The sequence below is a fragment of the Stegodyphus dumicola genome, chromosome 5 (genome assembly GCF_044657685.1).
Source record: "Stegodyphus dumicola isolate Sdum_Otavi_A_Nest chromosome 5, ASM4465768v1".
NCBI lineage: Eukaryota > Metazoa > Arthropoda > Arachnida > Araneae > Eresidae > Stegodyphus > Stegodyphus dumicola.
In genome coordinates this window covers 187,116,057-187,137,329 of record NC_140772.1, presented here as the reverse complement: position 1 = coordinate 187,137,329, position 21,273 = coordinate 187,116,057, and the positions used below count along the sequence as shown (strand labels likewise).

At 33.4% G+C, this 21,273-nt stretch overlaps 1 protein-coding gene across 5 annotated transcripts in view; it reads left to right on the top strand.

Moving 5' to 3' along the window:
• The window catches only part of LOC118198806 (endothelial cell-selective adhesion molecule-like), an 847,091-nt gene that overhangs the window by 790,669 nt on the left and 35,149 nt on the right, over window positions 1–21,273 (top strand). For all 5 annotated transcript variants that reach the window (XM_085817476.1, XM_085817472.1, XM_085817474.1 and 2 more), the window contains one exon: window positions 11,831–12,014. In XM_085817476.1, the coding sequence (XP_085673602.1) occupies window positions 11,831–12,014 (184 nt within the window). The remainder of the gene's footprint in view (window positions 1–11,830; window positions 12,015–21,273) is intronic.

The following is a 21,273-nucleotide window of genomic DNA, read 5'->3' as shown; positions in this document are numbered from 1 at the left end:
AGTTATATTTTGTAATTTGTTCAAAATATTTTTTAAATGGACACTGCGAAAACATGAATATTTTCGTCATTTAAAACACTTCTGTAACTGGAAGTATATGACTACAACTAAAGATTAAAAAATTAAAGACAGGATAAAAACTTTAAGCCGAATAAAGGAAGTGGTATGTACATGTATGTTTGGTACTGCCGATTGTAGTAGAAAAGGGAGGTGCACAACTAGATGTTATAGTAATTCCATATGCGAAATTTCAACTTTCTACGGCTAATAGTTTTCGAGTTATGTGAGATGCATACACACGTAAAAAGAACATTCAAATGGTTTGGAGAGTGGTTGTAATATGTTGCCCAAAATTTTTCGCTAATGCAATACGTCTTTACTTCGTACAAGAAAGTGAAAAGGAAGACAGAGTTTTTAAGTTATATAACAACAGTTCAGCTTTCGTCATTGTTAGTAGTCTTTCACAGCATAAATCTCTAATTTAAGAATAAAATTTAATTTTATGGATTAAATATAATGCTATGTATTGGTGAGTTTTTATGCATCTTGGTGTTATTTCTTTCTAGCAATCCGCCAGCTGTCCAATCTGTAGTCTATATTGTTAGTGTTGTTTAATCAATTAACTGAAAAGCACAAGAAAGTTTTCTACTCAAAGAGAAGAATTTTTTAGGAAAAACTAATTTATATTCGCGAAGAAAATTAAAAATACACGATACTCCCACGCAGCTAGCCATTCGCTAAGATGCGAATCCAAGTAGCTTTGTAAAATATGTTGCCCGAGAAATACCATTTAATGGTAAAAAAGAAAACAAAAACTTGTACTAAACTGTTTTCTTTCACCATCCTATCCTCAAACTTAAGTATCTGCTTCCGATGATGCTGTAAATTTAATATATACAATTTGACTAGCCTGAAGCTAAGTTCAAGATTAAATACCTTAAATTCTCTCATCGCCATTACAGAAATTGTCTGAAACCCTTGAAGCAGTGGCACATTTTGTTAGACTCTGATTGCCACAGAATTTAAATCTGAGTAATATTTAAATTGAAAAAGGATGTTAAATCTTGCAAAAAACAAACGTAAGGAAAATTAGTGAATAACATTAAAAAGAAACTGACAGCACGAATAAGTTAACTGCAAGTAATAGTTTAAAGAGGAAAATTTTGACTGCTATATTAAATTTAAACAATGGCATATTCTTAGTTTCAGTGCGAAAATTGACTGCGCATTTTTTCTTTTTATTCTTTTTACTTTATTACTATCCGATGTTATAGTATGTGTTGTTTACCAATATTTCTAAAAGATTTACACCCGTTTTTCAAGCCTGATTACCGAAACGAATCTCAAGAAAAGGTCACGCTTGACTCTTCCCTCAGCAGACGCCCATAGAGATGGATTTTGACTACATTTATTTCCTTGCAACAATTAAGTCCGAAGCCATTGTTTCTACTCCGTCAACCTTTTTCCCCATCGTATAAGCATTAGGTTAAGCTACGATATTCGAACTAGACTAATTGATAAACATCGGAATTAAATCTTAGGACATTTGGTAATTCTGAATAACGGAACATTCACAAGCATGTCTAGCTTCTACTATCTTCCTGAATGTAGCTTTTGATTGAAATTTCTACAAATTTATATTCCGTAGATAAAGTATAGGGATGAAACGAGTGATTTGGTATGATTTAGAATCAATTATAAATCTGACAAAGCTGTTATTTCACTACTCAAACGCTCGCTAGATGCTTCTATTTCTTTTAGTCCTCATATATTATTCTCATTATAGCAGCCTTCAGTTTTAATGTGGTCCGACATGCCACGATTTCATACACTAAGAAGGTAATAGGTATTATTTAAACAACTTTTATCCCCAAATAACAAATTGGCTAATTGATTCAAACTACCCCCAACAACATTTTAACAGACTAACAAAAACATCAGCCAGAATGTTAAATGTTTGCTATAAATTAAATTTCAATAGTAATATGTTTTTCAGTTTTATCAGAATAACTTTGAAAATCAACTTCAGTAAAGAAATTAATAAAAACATATAGATTACAATTTAGATAGATGTTATTGCAGTATTTCTTACTAACACTAGATTTTATTTTTGATGCAGAATGTAATATATACATAAAATCTGAAAATTTTCATATTTTAATGGTCGCCCAAAAAGGTTTGTTAAGTTTCTTTATGCTCTCGCTGAGTTCGCAGTCTACCAGTCTGCTGTTACACTCACTCCTACTAACCCCTTTTTTCTGTCTTTTCAGCTTTATTGTCAAGCATCGTTTTCTTCGCAATTATGCCATACACAATTCAACAGCAAAATTTCGAGAATTTTAAATGCAGCATATTAATATATGCTTAGAATTCTGAATGCAGCGTTAAGTGCTGCTATATATTTTTCTCCGTCTTTTCTCAGTTCATCATATTAATGTTCAGTTTTCTTACGATGATAGCTTTACCAACTTTTTTTTGTCTTTTTATTAGTACGTTCTGTGTAATTACTTTATTTATAAATATCACGTTCTTGGTGCCTAAGCCACATAAAATTCGATTTAACAGCAAAATCACAAAATACTTAACACAGTATATCTTAGAAATTCCGCTAGACAATCTTACGTGCTGGAGGTAAAAATTTTTTTCGTACAGAGTTGTCACTACTCGCTTTGAAATCGTCGAGTTTCTTAATAAAAAATTCAATAAACGTTTACGAAATATTAAATAGATAATACAAAGTCGAAATTCAAAATTCGGACTTCCAGGGGCCCGTGTTCGGGTGGAGAACTACGTTTTTCACTATTTGTTGGCTTTAGGCGCCACTGTTTTTTAACAGTGCGAGATGCATACTTACGTTCCTGGAGATTCTTCATTATTTAATTTCTCTAAATATAATACAGGTACATAAATATTTGGTGGCAACAATATGAATAAAGACTGAACGCATTTAATTTATTCGACGCAAAATGCCTTTTCTAAGCTACTATCCCATTTGGGACAAATTTCTCTTTTAGGCAAATAAGAGGTTTAGAGAAGAAATTTCTAGCTGAGATGCACAACATATAGTATTAAAAACATCCCTTATTAAACTGAAGAAATATTTTAGAACATGGTTAAAATATTAATTATTTTCTAAGTGACTGATTTGCATTCATAAATGATACGCAATTATAAATATATGGTATGGAAGTTAAAAGATTTGAACTTTTGAAATGAAATAGATATGATAATCTAGGTTCCCATATATTTAAAATACTGAAAACTGGCCTATATATTTCTTTACATTTGATAACGGAATATTATTTTTACATGCCTAAATTTAAGCTATTGAGGCCCGGGGGCGCAGTGGCTAGCGCATCTCGCAGCAGCACCCTAAGTCCGGGGTTCAATCCCCGAGCTGGGCATGGTGACTCAGCCTTTCAACCTTGATTTCCATCCTTTAGGTCGATAAAATGAGTACCAAGTTCGCTTGGGGACTAAACACTGGGGATACTGCGACAAGTTGACCACTTGTTCAGGACATATTCTTATGCACCCCGGGGCCCACGGTCAAGAAAGCAGATTTCGGGGCACTGCAGGCATTGGCCCGTTAAGGCTGTTACGCCACTGAGTTTTAGCTTTTAGTTTTAAATTTAAGCTATTAATCATCCTTCATTTTTCACAAGTCTGTTTTTGGCAAACGTATATTATCTGGGCATTAGACAAAGTTAAATTTCTTTTAACTTTCAAAGTATATTTAGAAGCATTACCTAAAAAGAAGACGCCCCTGAATTATAAATGATTATGAAGATGAAGAAGTCTAAATTTACAAAGGAAATACAAAATATACATTCAGTTTTTTTTTATTTCTTTAATTGATTAGATCAAATCACATAATAACTATGTGCCTCGAAAAAGCGTATCTTCGTTCTTTCTAAAGAAAACTGGCCCGCATTCGTGCTACATATATGGAAAACAATTAAACCTCATGCTACTTCATCCACTTCCCTTCTAAATCCAATTTTTTTGACAAACAAAAAAATTAACAAAATTTTAAAAGACCTGGATAAAAGGTCTGAATAAACCCATGAAAACACATAAATTAATTCAAATGCTTGAAAGATAAGCCCATCAAAATTGATAAATACATTTAATTAAATGTAATTATTTTCACTGCATAAAACCGGTTGTTTATAATACGTAGAGTAGGTTTAGTTTCATGTTGAAAACTTTAAAACACTAAAACTGGGAAAGTAATTCGAAAAGCTTTCGAAACTATCTGGAATCATGAGCGGAAATTTTTCGCTTAGAAAAATGATTACTTTCGGCAGTGAAATGTATTTTCGTATCTTCACAGTTTTCCAACTGAGGGAACGATAGATTTTTTTTCTTTTTATCAGAGCACCTCCCGCCCGGTAGGCGTTTACTATACTGCTTCGGCTCTGTACCTTGACAGTCTTGGCACTGGGGTATAAAACGAGCCTGGCAGTTCCAGAACCCCCAAGGGAACGGACATAAGGTTGGATTAAATGTGGATTGGTAGTAAGTCCCCAAACTACGGTATCAGCAGCGGAAGTGCGCCTGGATAGCGATCTTACAGATCCACTGCCTTCCAAATTCTGTGTGATCCTGGAGGGTGAGGCAGCCCACGTAATTGGTTTGGTGGAACACATTTTTGAAAACCAGGCAGATCTTCAGGCCCATACAGCCGCATCCCAACATGAGATCCGAAAACCGAGAGTGGTGACCCCACTGGCACGGACCGAGTGGTCAGTTTAACAGATTATAAAAGTCTGTGACCCGGTACGTTTCGTACTGGGCTTCAGCAAATAAGACTTACAAACCATCTCAAGATTTTCTTTTGCCTGGATCCTGCCTCCCGCCGATTAAGGAGGTTTTTTAGAGGGAGGTCTAGGTGATATAGTGACTATCAAGTCGAAGTACGTAGACAAGTATTATTATTTACATCACAGCTACAAAAAACGCAAAACAGTGACAATCGTGCCAAATTACACTGGAACCGGAATTTGCCGTTTAATGTACCCTGCAAGAAGTTCATATATTCCAGAAAGAACGCAGCTTTAATGGCAGTGTTTAATTAGCACAGTTGATAAACGTTTCCTGAAACTGGCCAACTGTTTTGTAGAGTCATTAGCTTATTTTGTAGGAGAAGTGAAAATGGGCAATGCCCTCGAGGGAATTATGAGCTGGAACTCTGGAATATGAGCCGAATTTGCTACTATTATACCACGAAAGCATGCTGGAACAAAAAAAAAGTACCTTATACTTCATATGATCATTTCTATAATATGATTAGCGAGTTCAGTCACCTTATATACTCTCCCTTTTAAAGGCGACTGGGGATTAGGGGACCCAATCGCCAAATACTGATAGTGACTAATTATTGTCCATCATCTTTTAGTTCGGACGCCATTGTAGAGTCATTAGATTATTTCAGAGTAGGAGTAGTGAAAAATATGCAATGCTCTCACCGGGACTCGAATATGCGCCGAGTGTGCTACCGGTACTACACTACGAAGGCATGTTGGGAGGAGGAAGAAAATACCTCATAGTGTTTAAAGGGCAAAGGGACTAAAACGTGATCTTCTGGACATACCTGTCTTGAAGTAAGTAGAAAAAAATTTTCCAAAGAGCACTCAGAAGGCTGAATCATAAAAATTCCTTCTAAGAAGAACTAATAAAAAAATGTACGCCATCCAGGCAAGATGCTGTGTGTCCACTTCCAAAGAATGAGGATTAATGGGCCAATAATTTAAACTTAACTATGTACTCGTAATAGCCGAAGAGTTGAAAATGATGCACAAACAAAAAAGCAAATCAATTCTGAATAAATTAAATGAGTAGAAATTAATATTGTTTTATCTATTTCATTACTTGAGTTATGCCGCGGTTGCTAATACGTTCGCTGTTGATCGCGGATTTGTTTTTAAACTCGAATAAAATTCTTGGATTCATATGAGTTCTCAATGGAATGAAAACAATAATACCCGAAAAAATAAACTGCTGGAAAGATGTTTTTCGACAATAATAGCGATTAATTCTATTTTTTTTTATTTACTACGCTTTCTCACTTGAAGCTCAGAAAACATAAATAGCATTAAAGATTTTCATAAATGTTTTTCATAATTAGCAAAAGTAAATGAAAATCTATTTTCATTCTATTTATTAACTAATTCTTCAAAAAAAATAATTCTTAAATAATTCTGCTGAGAAATAAGTATTTAATCATTCTTATAAGAGTTTTAAATTAAGAGAAATATTTGTAAGATCTTATAAAAAATTTTGTTACACGGATTATCTTTCATCATCCTTTTCTTTGGTACAAATTTTTGATTCGTTGTTACAAATATTAAAAAGTTCTTATCCGCCAAACATTCTTTTTAAATTCAAAATATTTTCTTCCTTCTGTTACGACTGGTCCTGTCAACCAAAACAGCATCAAAATATTAATGTATTTGTAATCTAATGAAAACTCCTTTTATTTTTAATTTGAAATATTAGGAATAAAAGAGTAAAAAAATAAATTCATTCTCCTTTTGACAAAATTTATAACAATCATCTGTATTCAATAATTTTTATTGTTATTTTCATCCTCTCGAAACTGAAATAATTCGGAAGTCATTATCGCAGATTTAATGCTTAATAATTCAGGTTTTCTTAAATATCTTTTTAAAGTCCAATTCACTTCTTTGTTTTCGTTTCTTTTCTAAAATACATCCGATTTATCAAATATTTCCTGAGTATTATTTAACACCAGAAAAAGTATATTTAATTATGTCCGTACCTTGATGTGAACATTTTGTTGCTTTTTCGCTTTCATTTCTCCACTCTCATTAAAGTTTTCTTTATATTCGCATAAATAAAAGTTTTAACTTGGACCTTGCTAGTGTTTTATGAAAACAAAAATTTTCAGAGTAAACAGTTTAAAATTCTTCAGGTGTCACTTCAAAAGCATTCAGCTGCAAATTCACCATAAAAATTGCTTCCGCTTCTTGACGATACTTTCTTGGAATCCTTCAACTGTTATCGGAAGCAATTCCGTTTCTTTTGGTGCTTCTTTTATAGCAGTTAAGTTACTGCATATCTTAATTAATTTTTTTACTTAATTTAGTGCTTCATAAGTTAATTTTTATAAATGAAATTGGATTCCGAAATTTTTTAACGTTACTTTAATAAACTCAATATTTAATGCTTTTGTTTCTGCAACTACGTAATTCATAACAGATTTTGCATAAACAGAATATTATATGGTCTGCATTAAATGTATAAAGGATCGATATTTATTCTTGATGTCTGTGAATTTACTTCAGATATGGCGGTTTAGGGCTGTCAATAAACTCGTCCGATTTTTAAATAATTTAAATGTTTAATAAGAAACATCAATAATTCCTACACACTGTGAAATTATTACATTCGTAGATGGAAACAGATGAGACTGTTTACAAATGTATATAAATCTGCATCTTATATCGATTCACGATAATTTCATCTTAATTGCGTCATGGTGTTAATGACGGAATCGTTTGTCTTCTATCACCAGAAAAAAAAATCTGATGTGTACATCACATGACTTCCTCGTACGGAATATTAAATTATACACATTTTTTCTTGCATTTCATTTAAACATTTTGCATTGAATTAAATCTACTTCGCCGACAGCACATAAACCACAATAGAATAAATGCATTCTTTAAAATTCACTCTAGTATTTGTTTACTATAGCGACACTCTGGCGCTAGATTCACTTAACAGTATTATATTTTGTTCATATTATAACTCATAATGCACAAAATTTATATCATTTAAAGAATAGAATTATCTAATCGTTCCCACATGTTCTATTCAAATACTATAATAAAGCTAGAATGATATATAAAAGAAATTAAGCGAACAAAACAAAAAAGAAACAGTTTTTCACAGACGATTGAGTATTTCTCATTCAATTAATTCAGTTCTCACTTCGCGAGAAGGCAAAAATACATAAAATTCAAAATATCTATATTAAAAATTACGAAGTAAATCTTAAACACTTATTTCCTCGAAAACATTCCAGAAAGGATTAAGCCTGATTTAATTGGCAATAATAAATGAAGGCGTTATCTTTGTTGTTGCGAAGCTAAGTTTCTCTAGATTGGCAACAAATCTACTAGTCTGTGGTTTCAAATGTAAACAATCAATGGCCGCCATCAAAAAAAAAATGCTTAGCGGCACTTAAACAACTTTAAAATTGTTGATAGTTCTAAAAATATTGCATACAGATTTACTAAAGGCATAAAAACCTGAACCGGAATATAAAAACAACATAATTCTATCATTTTTAAAGCAAAAAATGTACAATTTACAAACATATAAGAGTAAGGAAACTGAGATCACTGAGCCGGGTAACAGAGTGGATATATATATAAATATATTTAAATACGTTTGGTGGGGCCTATTGCAACCAAAATACGAGGTGCACATGTACATGTTATAGCAGTCCTATGTACAAAATTTCAACGTTCTGAGGCTACTCGTTTGTGAGTCATGCGAGATACGTAGGTACATACGTTCGTACAGACGCCACGAAAAATTCTCTTCAGAATTAATATATAAGCAGTTTTATAATTTTTTTGGAGGAAACGAGTCTTTTATCTATCCTTACGTATAGATATCACGCAAAAACATCGTTAAATTGTATTCGATAGCGGTCAAAATGGATATTTTCGTCGAAATATACTGCCTGAAACTTTTTGCGATTACAATACTTCCTTACTTCGTACAAGAAAGTAAAAAGAGTACTTTCACACATGTTGCAGTATCATTTGACTGTTCTGAACGATGCCATTCCACAAAGGTAAAAGATAAAAATTAAAAATTGTGAATTACAAATAAAAACAATTAATAATAAGATTTAAAACTTCAGTTAAAGTACGCTTATCTTTCCGTACATTCTTCTATTTTATAGAACAAAAAATGGCTTCTTTTCATTCTTGCATTTTCCGTGCATTTGATATTTTTTCATCTGATTCTGTTTTGCAACAACTGAACTAATTAGAAATTGTTGATGCTCTTAAGTTGTGAGGCTTCCTTAATTTAAGTAACGTTAAGTATTAGGTAAGTTTAATACGGGAATACTAATTAATTTATGTTTTGAATGTATACTGTCTCTTCTGCCTTTCCGTTTACCGCCAGAATGCGAATGAGTTTGCGTGTATTTAAAATGAGATTTTGAAATTGTTAAATTAGAGCGTGTTCTGCCTCTTCAAGGTCACGTTACTAGGTTTTTCTATTCCAAGATAAGACTTCCAGTCACTATTTTGCATTGTTCATGCCGTTAGTTAAATTCACGCATGTGAAGTCTGAGCAAACTTTGCATTTAATTACTCTGTGTAGCTTTTGGCTATTAGTTATTTAAATATATCTTTACACATGAATTTCTACTCCCAGTTTCTCGCCATAAATGCCTGCAGACTTGTAAGCACCAAGTGTGCTTCCTGTTTATCTTATTAAGTTTAAAATAAAGGCTCTTTTACACCCTTTTGTTATATTTCAGCCACGTCTCAAGTTTCTGTTCTACTTCAGACATACCGATAAATCATTTAATCTTCTACGAAACGTTTAGTCACAATCTCTTTGAATTTAAGTTACTTCTTCTTGCACTATTAGAAATTCTAACTCATGCCTTTAAGAATATTAAACCTAAATAAGGAAACCTAGAGAAGCTACAGCATTTGGATTATTGTATGTGGATAGAACGATGTAAATTTTAAAATTTCGCATTGAAGAACGCAATGAGGAGAAGGAAAATCTATAAGTCATTCACTGCTCAGGGCTGTTAGCAGTTTTATCACGCTATAAGGTATTTCTTAACGAGCCTTCGTGGTGTAGTCGTCTGCATGCTCAGCGCGTAATTGAGAGGTCCTCGGTTCGATTCCTGGCGAAGGCGTTGCTATTTTTTCATCTTGCCTGCTTCCAATTAACCTAATGTCTCTACAACGTATTCACACTCTTTTCCAATAAAATTACTCAAACGTTTCTATCATCTACATGTCATATCAATAGCTATAGGAATTTTTGAAGCATACTGAAGTGCTATAATACAAAATTTATATGTCGTCGGTTTTTTCATAATTAACAGTTTTCTTGGCTTTGTTTGTTTCTTTTTTTTACATATATGCTCTGTAGCTGATTATAGAATTTTTATTTATATCTTTTTAGAACAACATCAGTGTTGATTCTTTTATCAGTTGCGAAAGAACACATTATAGTAATGCTCTAAAAATGCAAAAGGAATAATATCTAATTTGCCAAAGGACATTTGTCGGAAAGTTATTTATTTTGTTTTATTTGACATATTTACCCTAGTATGAGTATTCCTCTATACGAGTATTTTTATCTGTATTTTGATATGCAGTATGAATATGATTGCTAATATCTTCACGTCTACCAGTTACAACTTCCAAATTAAATTCTCCATGTAAACGAATTTAGAATAATTTATAAAAAAAAAAAAAAGATTTATCTCTGGAATATGGTAATATTAATTCTTCACGTGTACGTACAATTAAAATCGAACTCAAATTTAAAATATGACACACTTTTGTGTATACATTTGCTACAAGCAAGAGCATTTATTTTTACGTGTGAGTTTTTGGTATTTTAGTTCTGATCATCTGAAACAATTAATAAAGAATATTAATGAAACACTACTCAAGCTGAATATTTTCATATTTCTTATTGGGAATGAGCATTACCCATATACAGGAAATGAGTATCACAAATTAAAATTAAATGAAAAGCATTGATTCAAGTTTTACAAATTAACCTCTTAAGCATTATCATTAAAGCGTTTCCATTACTATATGGAATCAGTCTTTCAAAATTGCTTTTTCCATGATTTTAAAATTCAATATTCTGCTAACATTGTTTTGTTTGAAAACAAAACATTCAATTTTTATGAAATCTTCATAAAGAAGAGCATGAAACCAAGAATTTATTGTGTAAACACTTAAAAATACTTCTTCCATTCGTCATTGTAGCGTAGCCTAGCACATCTAACTCTCAAATTTAAACAGTTGGATTCAACTTCCCTTGTTTGCTTTGTTTTCCAGGATTTTCGATTCCAGAAATTCTAATGACCATATAATCTAATTTAAAGTTCTTAAACATTAAACACAGTTTTCTATGCAGATTTTTGACGAACGCATAAAAGGATCAAAGCTTATATACAGCCAAGAAAAAGAAAAAAAAATGTATAATTCGTATACATTGAATAAATAATGCTTAAAGAATACGTAAATGAATAAAATTGATTTTACTTGTACGCCTTAAATAATATTAAACTGAGTTCGAGAAACTCCTCAAAATGTTCGCCGTCATTCATTAGGCAAAATAATACTCCCTCCATACCATTTTCCCATTCTCACAGTTTGCCACCATCAGTTGTGGCAAGTGTCATATGAAATTTTGAAAGCAGACCTTTCTCGTCTAGTTGTCGGAATCCCATAAGTTAATATTTTTAGATGGTTTCATAAAAAGAATTCCTTATGGGTAACATGAGATGATCTTGATGTCGAAGCTACTGGTTCTTTCACCAGATCGCGTTATCATGGAACTTTACCTTCATATGCTGTAGGTAATTTCTAATTTATAGAACGTTAATAATTCCCCCAGAAAATCTGAATGCAGTTCAAGATAGAAATCTAGCGTTAATGCCTTTTCCTCACGATTAGAAGTTAGATACAGGGCTACTTAATACCTTCATTTCTTGCAAGTCACTCAAACCATATTAATCATACGCAAAATGAAAATCTTCTTTAGTAAAATTTTAACAGTTTTTTATTTCTTTCAGGTGGATGACAGTGAGACTATTGACCATGGCGTAACTGTTTACGGTGACAATTTAGAGGTTACTTCAAAAACTTTGCAATTACCGGTGACAGAGACTCTTTTGAGTAAAGGCAAAGTTGCCATAAAATGTGAAGCATCTTTCTACGGTAGAGTAGCCATGATCAGTCGAGACATCACTATAATAGGTAAATATTTCACGGCTTTCCATGTATACTTTTTAGATCTTATATATATATATATAAGATATATATAAAGAAGAAAATTTTTGTGTTTGTCCTCTAATAACACAATCACTACTACAGATATCGTCACCAAACTTTCTACGATTCTTTTCTGGTTCCTGGAAAAGGCCAACGTCCACTTTTTTCCAAAAACAATTAGCTAAAATCAGAGAGATTAATTAAAAACTCGGAAAAACGATAATTTGCGGCCTCATTTTTCCGAGTGGCAACAGTCTCGCAAGCTGGAGATGAAAATCTGCTTTATTTCGAAAGTTGTTGCCACTGCTCGCTTTCATATCCTAGAGTTTGTTATCGGAGATAGGAGATCATCATTCGTTAAGTGGTGTTCGACCCGAAGGCTTTTACCACTACATGTTTATCATTCTCCTAAAGACCTGTAAAAGTTTGTTAAATTCCATAAAAATGGAAAATTCGTGGCGGCAATCGGCCACGAATGAAATCTTCGTTGAATAAGCAATAATAGCATTAGATATCGTCAAGCATAACTTTAGCATATCTTTTCTCAATGGCATATATCGCAGATTTGGCACAGTATCGTACAGTAAAAATAGAAAATAATATATACAAGTTCCAGAAATTTTTGTTCTTTCGTGTGAGGCGAAAGTACCTATATCTTAATACTGATAGGAAGTCACGTGATATACGAATTTAATGATGATAAAGTCAGTAGCCTTGGTACCGGGCAAAGTCCATAGTAAGTTGAAAATAATAGTAAAGATGAAACAAAATCTAGATTAAATAGTTTTTTTTTTTTTTTTACAAATGGCGGGCTCTTGCCTATAACGGCATTGGCCACTACTAAGGCCAAAAGTGGTAACCATTTTATTATGGAGGCACCTAATAGGCGGCCACCGTTACCTCCTATGAAGGCACAGACAATTTTATATCCATGCCTTCTTCGGTATTCGAACCCGGGCCCTTTGGTATCGCAGTCAGACTCCCCTAACTACTATACCGTCTGGGCGACCTAGATTAAATAGTTGAAAATAATAAAATATATACAAGAACTACCATCTAACATTATGATGTATAGTTCTGGGCCGTTTATGCGGCTGTTCGTTTAGATAGTCGTACCCCCCCTATGTTTTTAATAACTTCGCGAGTGGAGAAATCACATTTTTCGTAGAATTTGAATGTAATCTTTAGTAATTCGGCATCTAATGGTAAAATATTTAGAAAATTATGGATGACAGTGTTCCTAACGAACTACGGAGAGTTTGATAGGAATCTGAGAGTTTTACTCTGAAAACTTTGAAGCTCTGCTCTGCTTGAACGTGCCGGGTCGGATTGCCTGTAGATAGTGTTCTTTTATTGTTAATATTTAACTTGGAATATTTGCACATTAAAGGGTAAATGCTCATTAAGGTACGTTGTGCTTTGTCTCTGATATATTTAACATGAAATTTGGAAGTTAAGTTAATTTGGAACATGATTAGCATTTTTAGATTCAATTTTTCTGTCGGATACGGACGAAGCTTTCATTACACGTGACATGGCCAAAGGCCAGTCTGAGAAATAGACAGCCATTTGCAATACAACCCAGTTTATGTCAACAAAACCTGAAATGCAGAACTATTTATGATAACTTTGGGGTTTGGTTGGTCAGCTTAAGTTCAGCTGAAAAAAGTAACCAAACTTAGCTTTATTTTGTTTTTATCATTTTCCATGAAACTTAGCCATTAATCATATAACTCTTAAAAGCTATTTCTTTCATTAAAATGATTATTGATGCATAATTAGAAATTTTTATAAAGGTTATATAAAGGTTTTTATGAAGGATGGTTATTGATTTAAACACAGTGATTAATTTCCGTGATTTGGTGATTTTAATACTACCACCTTTTTGTTACTTTTTTGTCTCACATTTTACCAGCTTGGCATTGACACTACTCAGAGTCATATATAGCTCGATCTATCAGCTGGAATGGCAATAAATTTGACATAGAAATAAAATGCAATATACAAGAAAAAATGACCCCAATAAATTTTTTGTAATAAATACTTATATGACTTATAAAAAATCTCAGCTGTCCGAATTTTGAATTTCCAGGTAGGCTAGTCTTAGTTAGTCAGGATGGTAGAAGTTCTGTAATCCTGTTTTTCAAATATTTTTAGACCCTATTTGTTATTCGAAACTTCCGAACCCGAAATATATCAAGGAAATGTAATTTTACTATCATTAATGCTTTGTATAACTGAAATTTAATCAATAATTCAAATATTCAATGTAAAATTTGATGTAAAATTTAAGCAACATTTTGGGTAACACTCTACGTATCCATGTTTTGATCGAATAAATTTAAGTCTGAGAATTAGCAATCTAATTTATTCCATTAGAGGGCGTTAGTTAATTTCTTTCCTATAACGTTTCCTCTCCATCATCTTCCAAAGCTGAGAGAATTCAGATATGATTGATTAGGTATTCAAATGTGGTGGTACCTAAATTTTCATAAGAAAATGATATCAAAAATAAAAAGGAATTGTTTTGTTATTTTTTAATTGAACTTTTTAATATACCTTTTACTTAGCTCTCTAAATGAGGTAGTATATGAATTTTCACAAGAATCTTAAGACAAAATAAAAAAGAACGTTTTTAATTATTTTTCATTAAACTTTATTTAATATATCGTTTACTGAGCTCTCTTCTTATCTAATACCTATCCCATATTATACGTATTTTTTAACAAAATTAGAAGACTATATTGGTGCAAAATGAGCTGATAGAAGTTCTTAATAATGTTAAAACAAAGCTACGCGCAAATTTTCGTTCATATCATTTCCATAAAAGTGTTTTCCAAAAAGAAGTTTCATGCCTGAAAACTTATACAATCAGTCAACCATCTATCAAAACATGCATGCTGGTAAAATGGCTACAATGCATCGCTTTCCAAAATTAACACGAGGAACACAAATAGCATAATACAAGATGGCGCATAAGGTGCTTACCAGCCTGATTTGGCAGCTCTGCTAAAATGCGCATGGTGCCCATGATTGTCATACCTGTATCCGTGGAGAACTAGGAGTGAGGTAATTACTATACTGCAGATAGCTGGCTGGTGCAGCTGCGGATTGCGGCAATGGAAGCCCTCATTAAAACAAGTTCTGTAACAGACGCTCAAAGGGTATTGCAGTGAAGATCGGAAGAATTATAAGCAGGATAGTTGGAAGATACAGATGGGTTCAATAGGGTGACACAGTGGCAAGAACAGGTATAGCTATACTCTGACATTATTTCGCTAAGCATATTAAAGCCATCAATTTTTCAAAGTTCACGATGTCTGTATTGTACGTATCACACACTGTTGTAACGGCGAAATAGTATACTGTTATTTTACAATCACACAAAGTTACTATAAGCGTTCGCGATCTATGTATGGTTATTCAAAGATACAATACAATATGCGCCAACGTATCTATTTAAATAAAGTATTGGGTCATCTGAAAAGTTTTCCATTTTTGCTTTGATGAATGAACACAAGATTAAAAAAACATAAGAATTTTTTTTCAATTACATAAACACCAGTTTGTTCTATGCCTCTCTCCGGCAACTGAAAAATACCTTTTTGAAAAAAATCATTAGGTTTATTCATAAAGGGGTTACTGGGGTGCTGTTTGATAGTACCCGAAGTAGTGAACTACAGACTGAACGCAGAATTTTGAAATAACCTGAAGAGAGGAAAATTCTAAAAGTCTAGGTCTAGCGAAAACGCAGGGGAGGATATGATACAATGCAGAGCCGTACTCTAAGTCTTCGTCTGAAATTTATCAAACTGTAAGACCGAGCGTCGTCGTGATGTTAGACAATACCTCGATGATTGGCATTTTTTAGTGTTTTACTCCGACGTCTCCTTTTAAAACTGTTATTTCTGAACAATACTTTTCCGAATTTATTATCTGATTTGGTGGCAACAATTTATAGGTTATAACTCCTTTATATTTTCGCTATACACAAGTCATTACGTTTTGGAGAATGCAGCTATCCTCTCGATATTTATTAATGAGGTTCTCTAGATTTACCCCATGATCTCTTTCTTGTGACATTATAGTTTAATATTCACCTCTCATCTTCAGCAATGAGCCGTTTCAAAAATTTAGCTTTCTAGAATTGGATAATCCAGTATTACATAAGCTTGAGGGAAATTTGGTACAGATATGCTACAGCTTTAGAGTTCGCAAAGAATTTGAAAACAAAAACAAGAAATTTAAAACCTGCAGTATGCAAATTGAGAAAAGAAAATTCAAACACTATATAACAGAACCCCCCCCCCTCCACACACACACAAAAAAAGAAAGAACGAGTCCATCCCGGACAGCCAAACAACTTCCACAATTAGCCCTTCTCCAATAGGCGAAGTTGTTGAATTGTGTTCAGATTAAAACTTCCACTCATGAAAAAACATTTTGAGTTACGTAGAGCCTCAAAAGTACTTTAATGGCCCACCTTAGTGTGTAGGAGATGCAGAAATCTAGATGGCTCGTCCATTTTTCTTTCCGAAGAAATCCTGTTGTCGCTGTTGCTTATCCTCGAAAGATCTGACATTTTTCAGATCAGCTACAAAAGGTTGTTGACCACCAAAAAATAAATAACACTAAGGGGATCGGATGATAAGTTCCCTTTAGAAAGTCCGATGCAATCCAGTATGTGATCCGGTGAAGCTGGATGGTCACAGCATTTTTAACACGCGGGGTGGATTTTTCTGCCACTATCAGAAGAAAGACATTTAAGGTGACCACTTGTTAGTCTAGGCAGAGCAGTCTGGGAGCCACAGTCACATTTGATTTCCAGCAGAAATCCAGGGGATGTTCATGTGCAGCATTGGTGCGTAGGTGGAATACGCCATATTATATTTAGAGCTTTCATTTGAGTAAAGCTCTGGTAAGTAAGCGAAGAGCCAGTGACCGTTTCATTTTCACTACCCTCTTTGGCCAGTCTATCAGCAACCTTATTACCACTAATGTTAATATGTGATGGGATCTATTGGAGGTGGATATCGTGCATCTGAGAGATCTTCCTCAGTTTGAGCAGAATAGATACGCTGGATTCATCGTTTGCAAAGGACCAGCCACCAAGATGTTGTGGTGCATTGCGGCTGCCCAATAAAATCCATAGTTCCCCAAAGAAGAAATCCGGGAAGCAATGATACAACTCGTAACAACAACAGAACTCGTTACAATACAATTAAGTGACGATACGTCCTACTGTCTTACACGAAGTTCAATTGGGATCCCACTTGAGGAAGTATCACGTTCAGTAAGAATAACATTTACACAGGACTACATAATTGGTCTTCCCTTCCAGATACGCAACAGCGTACAGCTGCCTAGTATTATATCACGTTGTCCAAACGTAAGGTGTCTGTTATAGCAGTCATTATCCTTTACGTTTAGAAATCATAGTTTGTTGCATTTTCTCAAAAAAAAAAAAAAAACAGAGAGAGAGAGAGAAGCTCACTTTTAATGCGATCAGGAACGATATTGACCGATACAAAAGACCGAATATGTTGTGGCAAGACATGACACTTTATAGTTTTACAGAAAAAGATGATGACATCTAAATATCAATGCATCTTAGCTTGCATGTAAATGACAATCAGCAAGTCAGTCAACCATCTAACCCAAATATAAACAAATAAAGGCCTGCAGTCCACATACGGGCCCTAACTAAGATAAAAAAAATTTAATTGACCGCAGATGCAATGTTACTTGCATAGTTTCGAAGACCTGAGGACAATCCTTAAATTTTTATTAAAAATATCAGTGAAAATTGAATTCTAAATAATGTATACTTCGCTTAAGCACTCACAATATACTGCTTGATTAACTTTATATATTATTACGAATTTTGTATATGTATAAATAATTTCCGGGAAATTATATGTGAAATTTCAGTATTTTTTCTTTAATGCAACATCAAATGCTTGAAAACCAAGTTATGCCAGCTCAGGGGAAAATTTACATATGATTGAAGTATATGAAGGCTCAGGAGTAAATTCATTTAATATTGAGGTAAATAGCTATCTCGCTAAATTGGCAAGATATCGCCAAGCTGGCGATGGTTCTTCGCTAAACGTCCCTAAACTTGGCGACCATTTGGAGACATTTTGGACCGGTCCCTCATAACTGTAATTGTAATTTATCTCTATATGTAAATGTTACTGTATCTGGTTTTTATATGTATGCGAAAAGTTTGCAGTATGCTAAGCTTGGATTAACAGTATGCACAAAAAATTATGACAGTTCTCATAATTGCTCCCATTCAAGCTATATAGCAATCTCAAAATGTAAAGTGATGATACTAGAAGCGACATTTCGACCATTATGTCGGAGCTTTTAATTAAGAGGCGAAAATTGCAAACACATTAAAAGCTCTTTCTAAACACTATATACATTTTCGTGAAACTGAAATTCTATTCAAAATTTTGACAGTGATGAAAATTGTTCTGTCTGCAAATGGCACTAAAGCAGTTAGTTTACAGGCGCTGTGAAGAGTGGTAATTTATACGATGCAATGCTATTCATCTTCCTGGATGTATCCATCTTTATAAAAATGCTCGTATTTCTCGATAAAATTACTATGCGGCGGGTAGAGTTTATATGTGGTAAAAATGTTCAAACCTTCTCACAAATTGCTTTTCGAACGGCAACGACACCTGTTCTGTATGTCGTTGGCGATGCCATATCGTTGGCACCGGTTCTAATCCCGGAAAGAAAAGTGTAGATATGTGTAGTTGTTTATTCCCTTCTCATGGGTGTCATATCTGCTTAACCTCCTGCGATGCAGTACAGGCAAAGCTGTCAGAGATAAGATGGCTAAATGACGCATGTTTTCTGTTTCTTATTCGTTGAGCGTTGTCGATTAAGGCTTAATGAACTATAGTCTGGGTATTGGGGAAACATATTTTGACAAAATGTTGTTTGCGATGCATAATCAAAGAGGTTTATTGACAAATATCACATATATAATTTACGATCATACAACAAAGGATCTTTATGTTTGTGTTTTTTGATTAACAAAGGTGGTCTTTATTAATTGATAAAAGATGTATAATTATTTTATTATTTCTATTTATAATTTTCCAAGTCACATAACTCGCTACGGAAGTATCCAAAGTTGTTTAATTCAAATGAATGAGATTCTTATTGTTCGAATAATTATCAGTACAACAATTTTGAATATAATTAATTCATTGAATATCATTTTACACGATCACGTCGGCTCCTTGAATAACTTTGCCGTGAAATGCCAAGTTCAGGGGCGAGCAAAATGTTACACTAGATCCAATAACAACTTCATTAAATGAGATTTGATTTTACTATTTAAGATTAGACGGTAGGTCTTAATTAACTACATTAAGATTAATTAAAACGACATGTTTCATTATCTTCCCGACGTCTAACTAACAATCTCAAAGAACTGCTGCCCTTTTCTCTCCATTTATATAACTTTATTTCTCTCCATTATTGATTAGAAACATTCAAATTATATTTTCTCCCTCCTTTCTGCATCCCTTTGTGGTGTAACAATAGAAAACTCGACGCGGATTCGAGAGGTCCAGATGCGAGTCCCGACGAGGGCACCGCGCATTTCTTCAGTTTCCTTGTTTCGAAAAATTATAAAATGATTCTACAGTGTCGCGCGAACTAGATGGTGGATGAAGATACTTCTCCACCAGGATTTGGACGGGTCCCCTTATCCCCATTCACCCTTTAAAAGGGGAAGTATATAAGGTATTTTCTCTCCTTTCTGCATGCCTTCGTGGTGTAACGGTAGCACACTTGGCGCGTATTCAAGAGGTCGAGGTTTGAGTCCTGGTGAATGCATTGCTCATCTTTCACTTCATCAGCATCAAAAAACCCTAATGACTCTACAAAATTATCATGACTTTGTTTTGTTTTCAAGTAACTTTTATTTATTCAAAATTAATTATAATGATACTCATGGTAAGCCGATGAATCATTATGACGTCTTTCACCAGAAAGCGGCAACAATAATGAAGAATTTCAAATTGCTCTTAAGGAGACGCTACAAAGATCCTGATTCGAATGCTGGCGAACCGACTAACTGCACGGACGTTTTCGTCCTTTTCCTCAAGTGTACCATAAATAAGAGCCGTTAACTTCAAAATGTCTTCCAAGGAAGCATCATTTCCTTCAGGCAGATAATCTTAGTGTACTATGCCACAGTCAAAAGATCTTTCTTATGTGTACACCACATGACTTCCTTGAACGAAATATTAAATTAAACGCAATTTTTCACCATTTCATTTTAACTTATTTCTTGGAATTTCATTAGAGATATATTTCTCATTCAATTAATTCTGTTCTAAGTTCGCTGTAAGGCAAAAATGCGTAAAATCTCAAAATATCTTCATTAAAAATTGAAAATTAATTGAGAAAAAAATAAAACACCAAAGTTTAAAAAATATTTAATAAATTTAATATACAGTTTTAAAAAAAAAATTTTAAATTCGAATTAGAGTTTCTACGTAAAAACAAGCAATTCAGCCAGCAGGTAACAACGTAAATTTTTCTCTGCGCAAAAATGAAAATTTAATTTTGGTCACATTCGGCAGAAAGGCACTGAAGATTCAAAAATTGAATGCACTACTGTACTAAGTTTCAAATGTAAACAAATATGGCTGCTATGATAAAAAAATTAGGCTTAGCTGCACTTAAACAACTTTTAAATTGTTGATAATTCTAGAATTATTGCATTAACTAATGACATAAAAATCTTAATCGGAAGATAAGAACAGCATAATTCAATCATTCTAAATCAAAAAATGCATAATTTACCAACATATAAGAATTAAAACACTGAGCTCACTGAGCCGAGTACACAGTGGGTATACTTTTGGTGCGGCTGATTGCAACCAAAAAGAAAGGTGCACAACTACATATTATAGCAGTCCTATATACAAATTTACAACTTTGAAGCTATTCGTTTTTCAGTTATGCGAGATACATACATACATATGTACGTACAGAGGCCACGAAAAAATCACTTCTGAATTCATTTTAAATCGGTTCTATAACTCGTTTGGGGAAAGAAAGAGTCCTTTATTCTTTCCTTACAGATATCACATACAAACATCTTTAAATTGTATTCGATAGTGGTCAAAATGGATGTTTGCGTTGAAATATAATACGTGGAATTTTTCGTGATTACAATACTCCCTTTACTTCATACAACGAAGAAGTA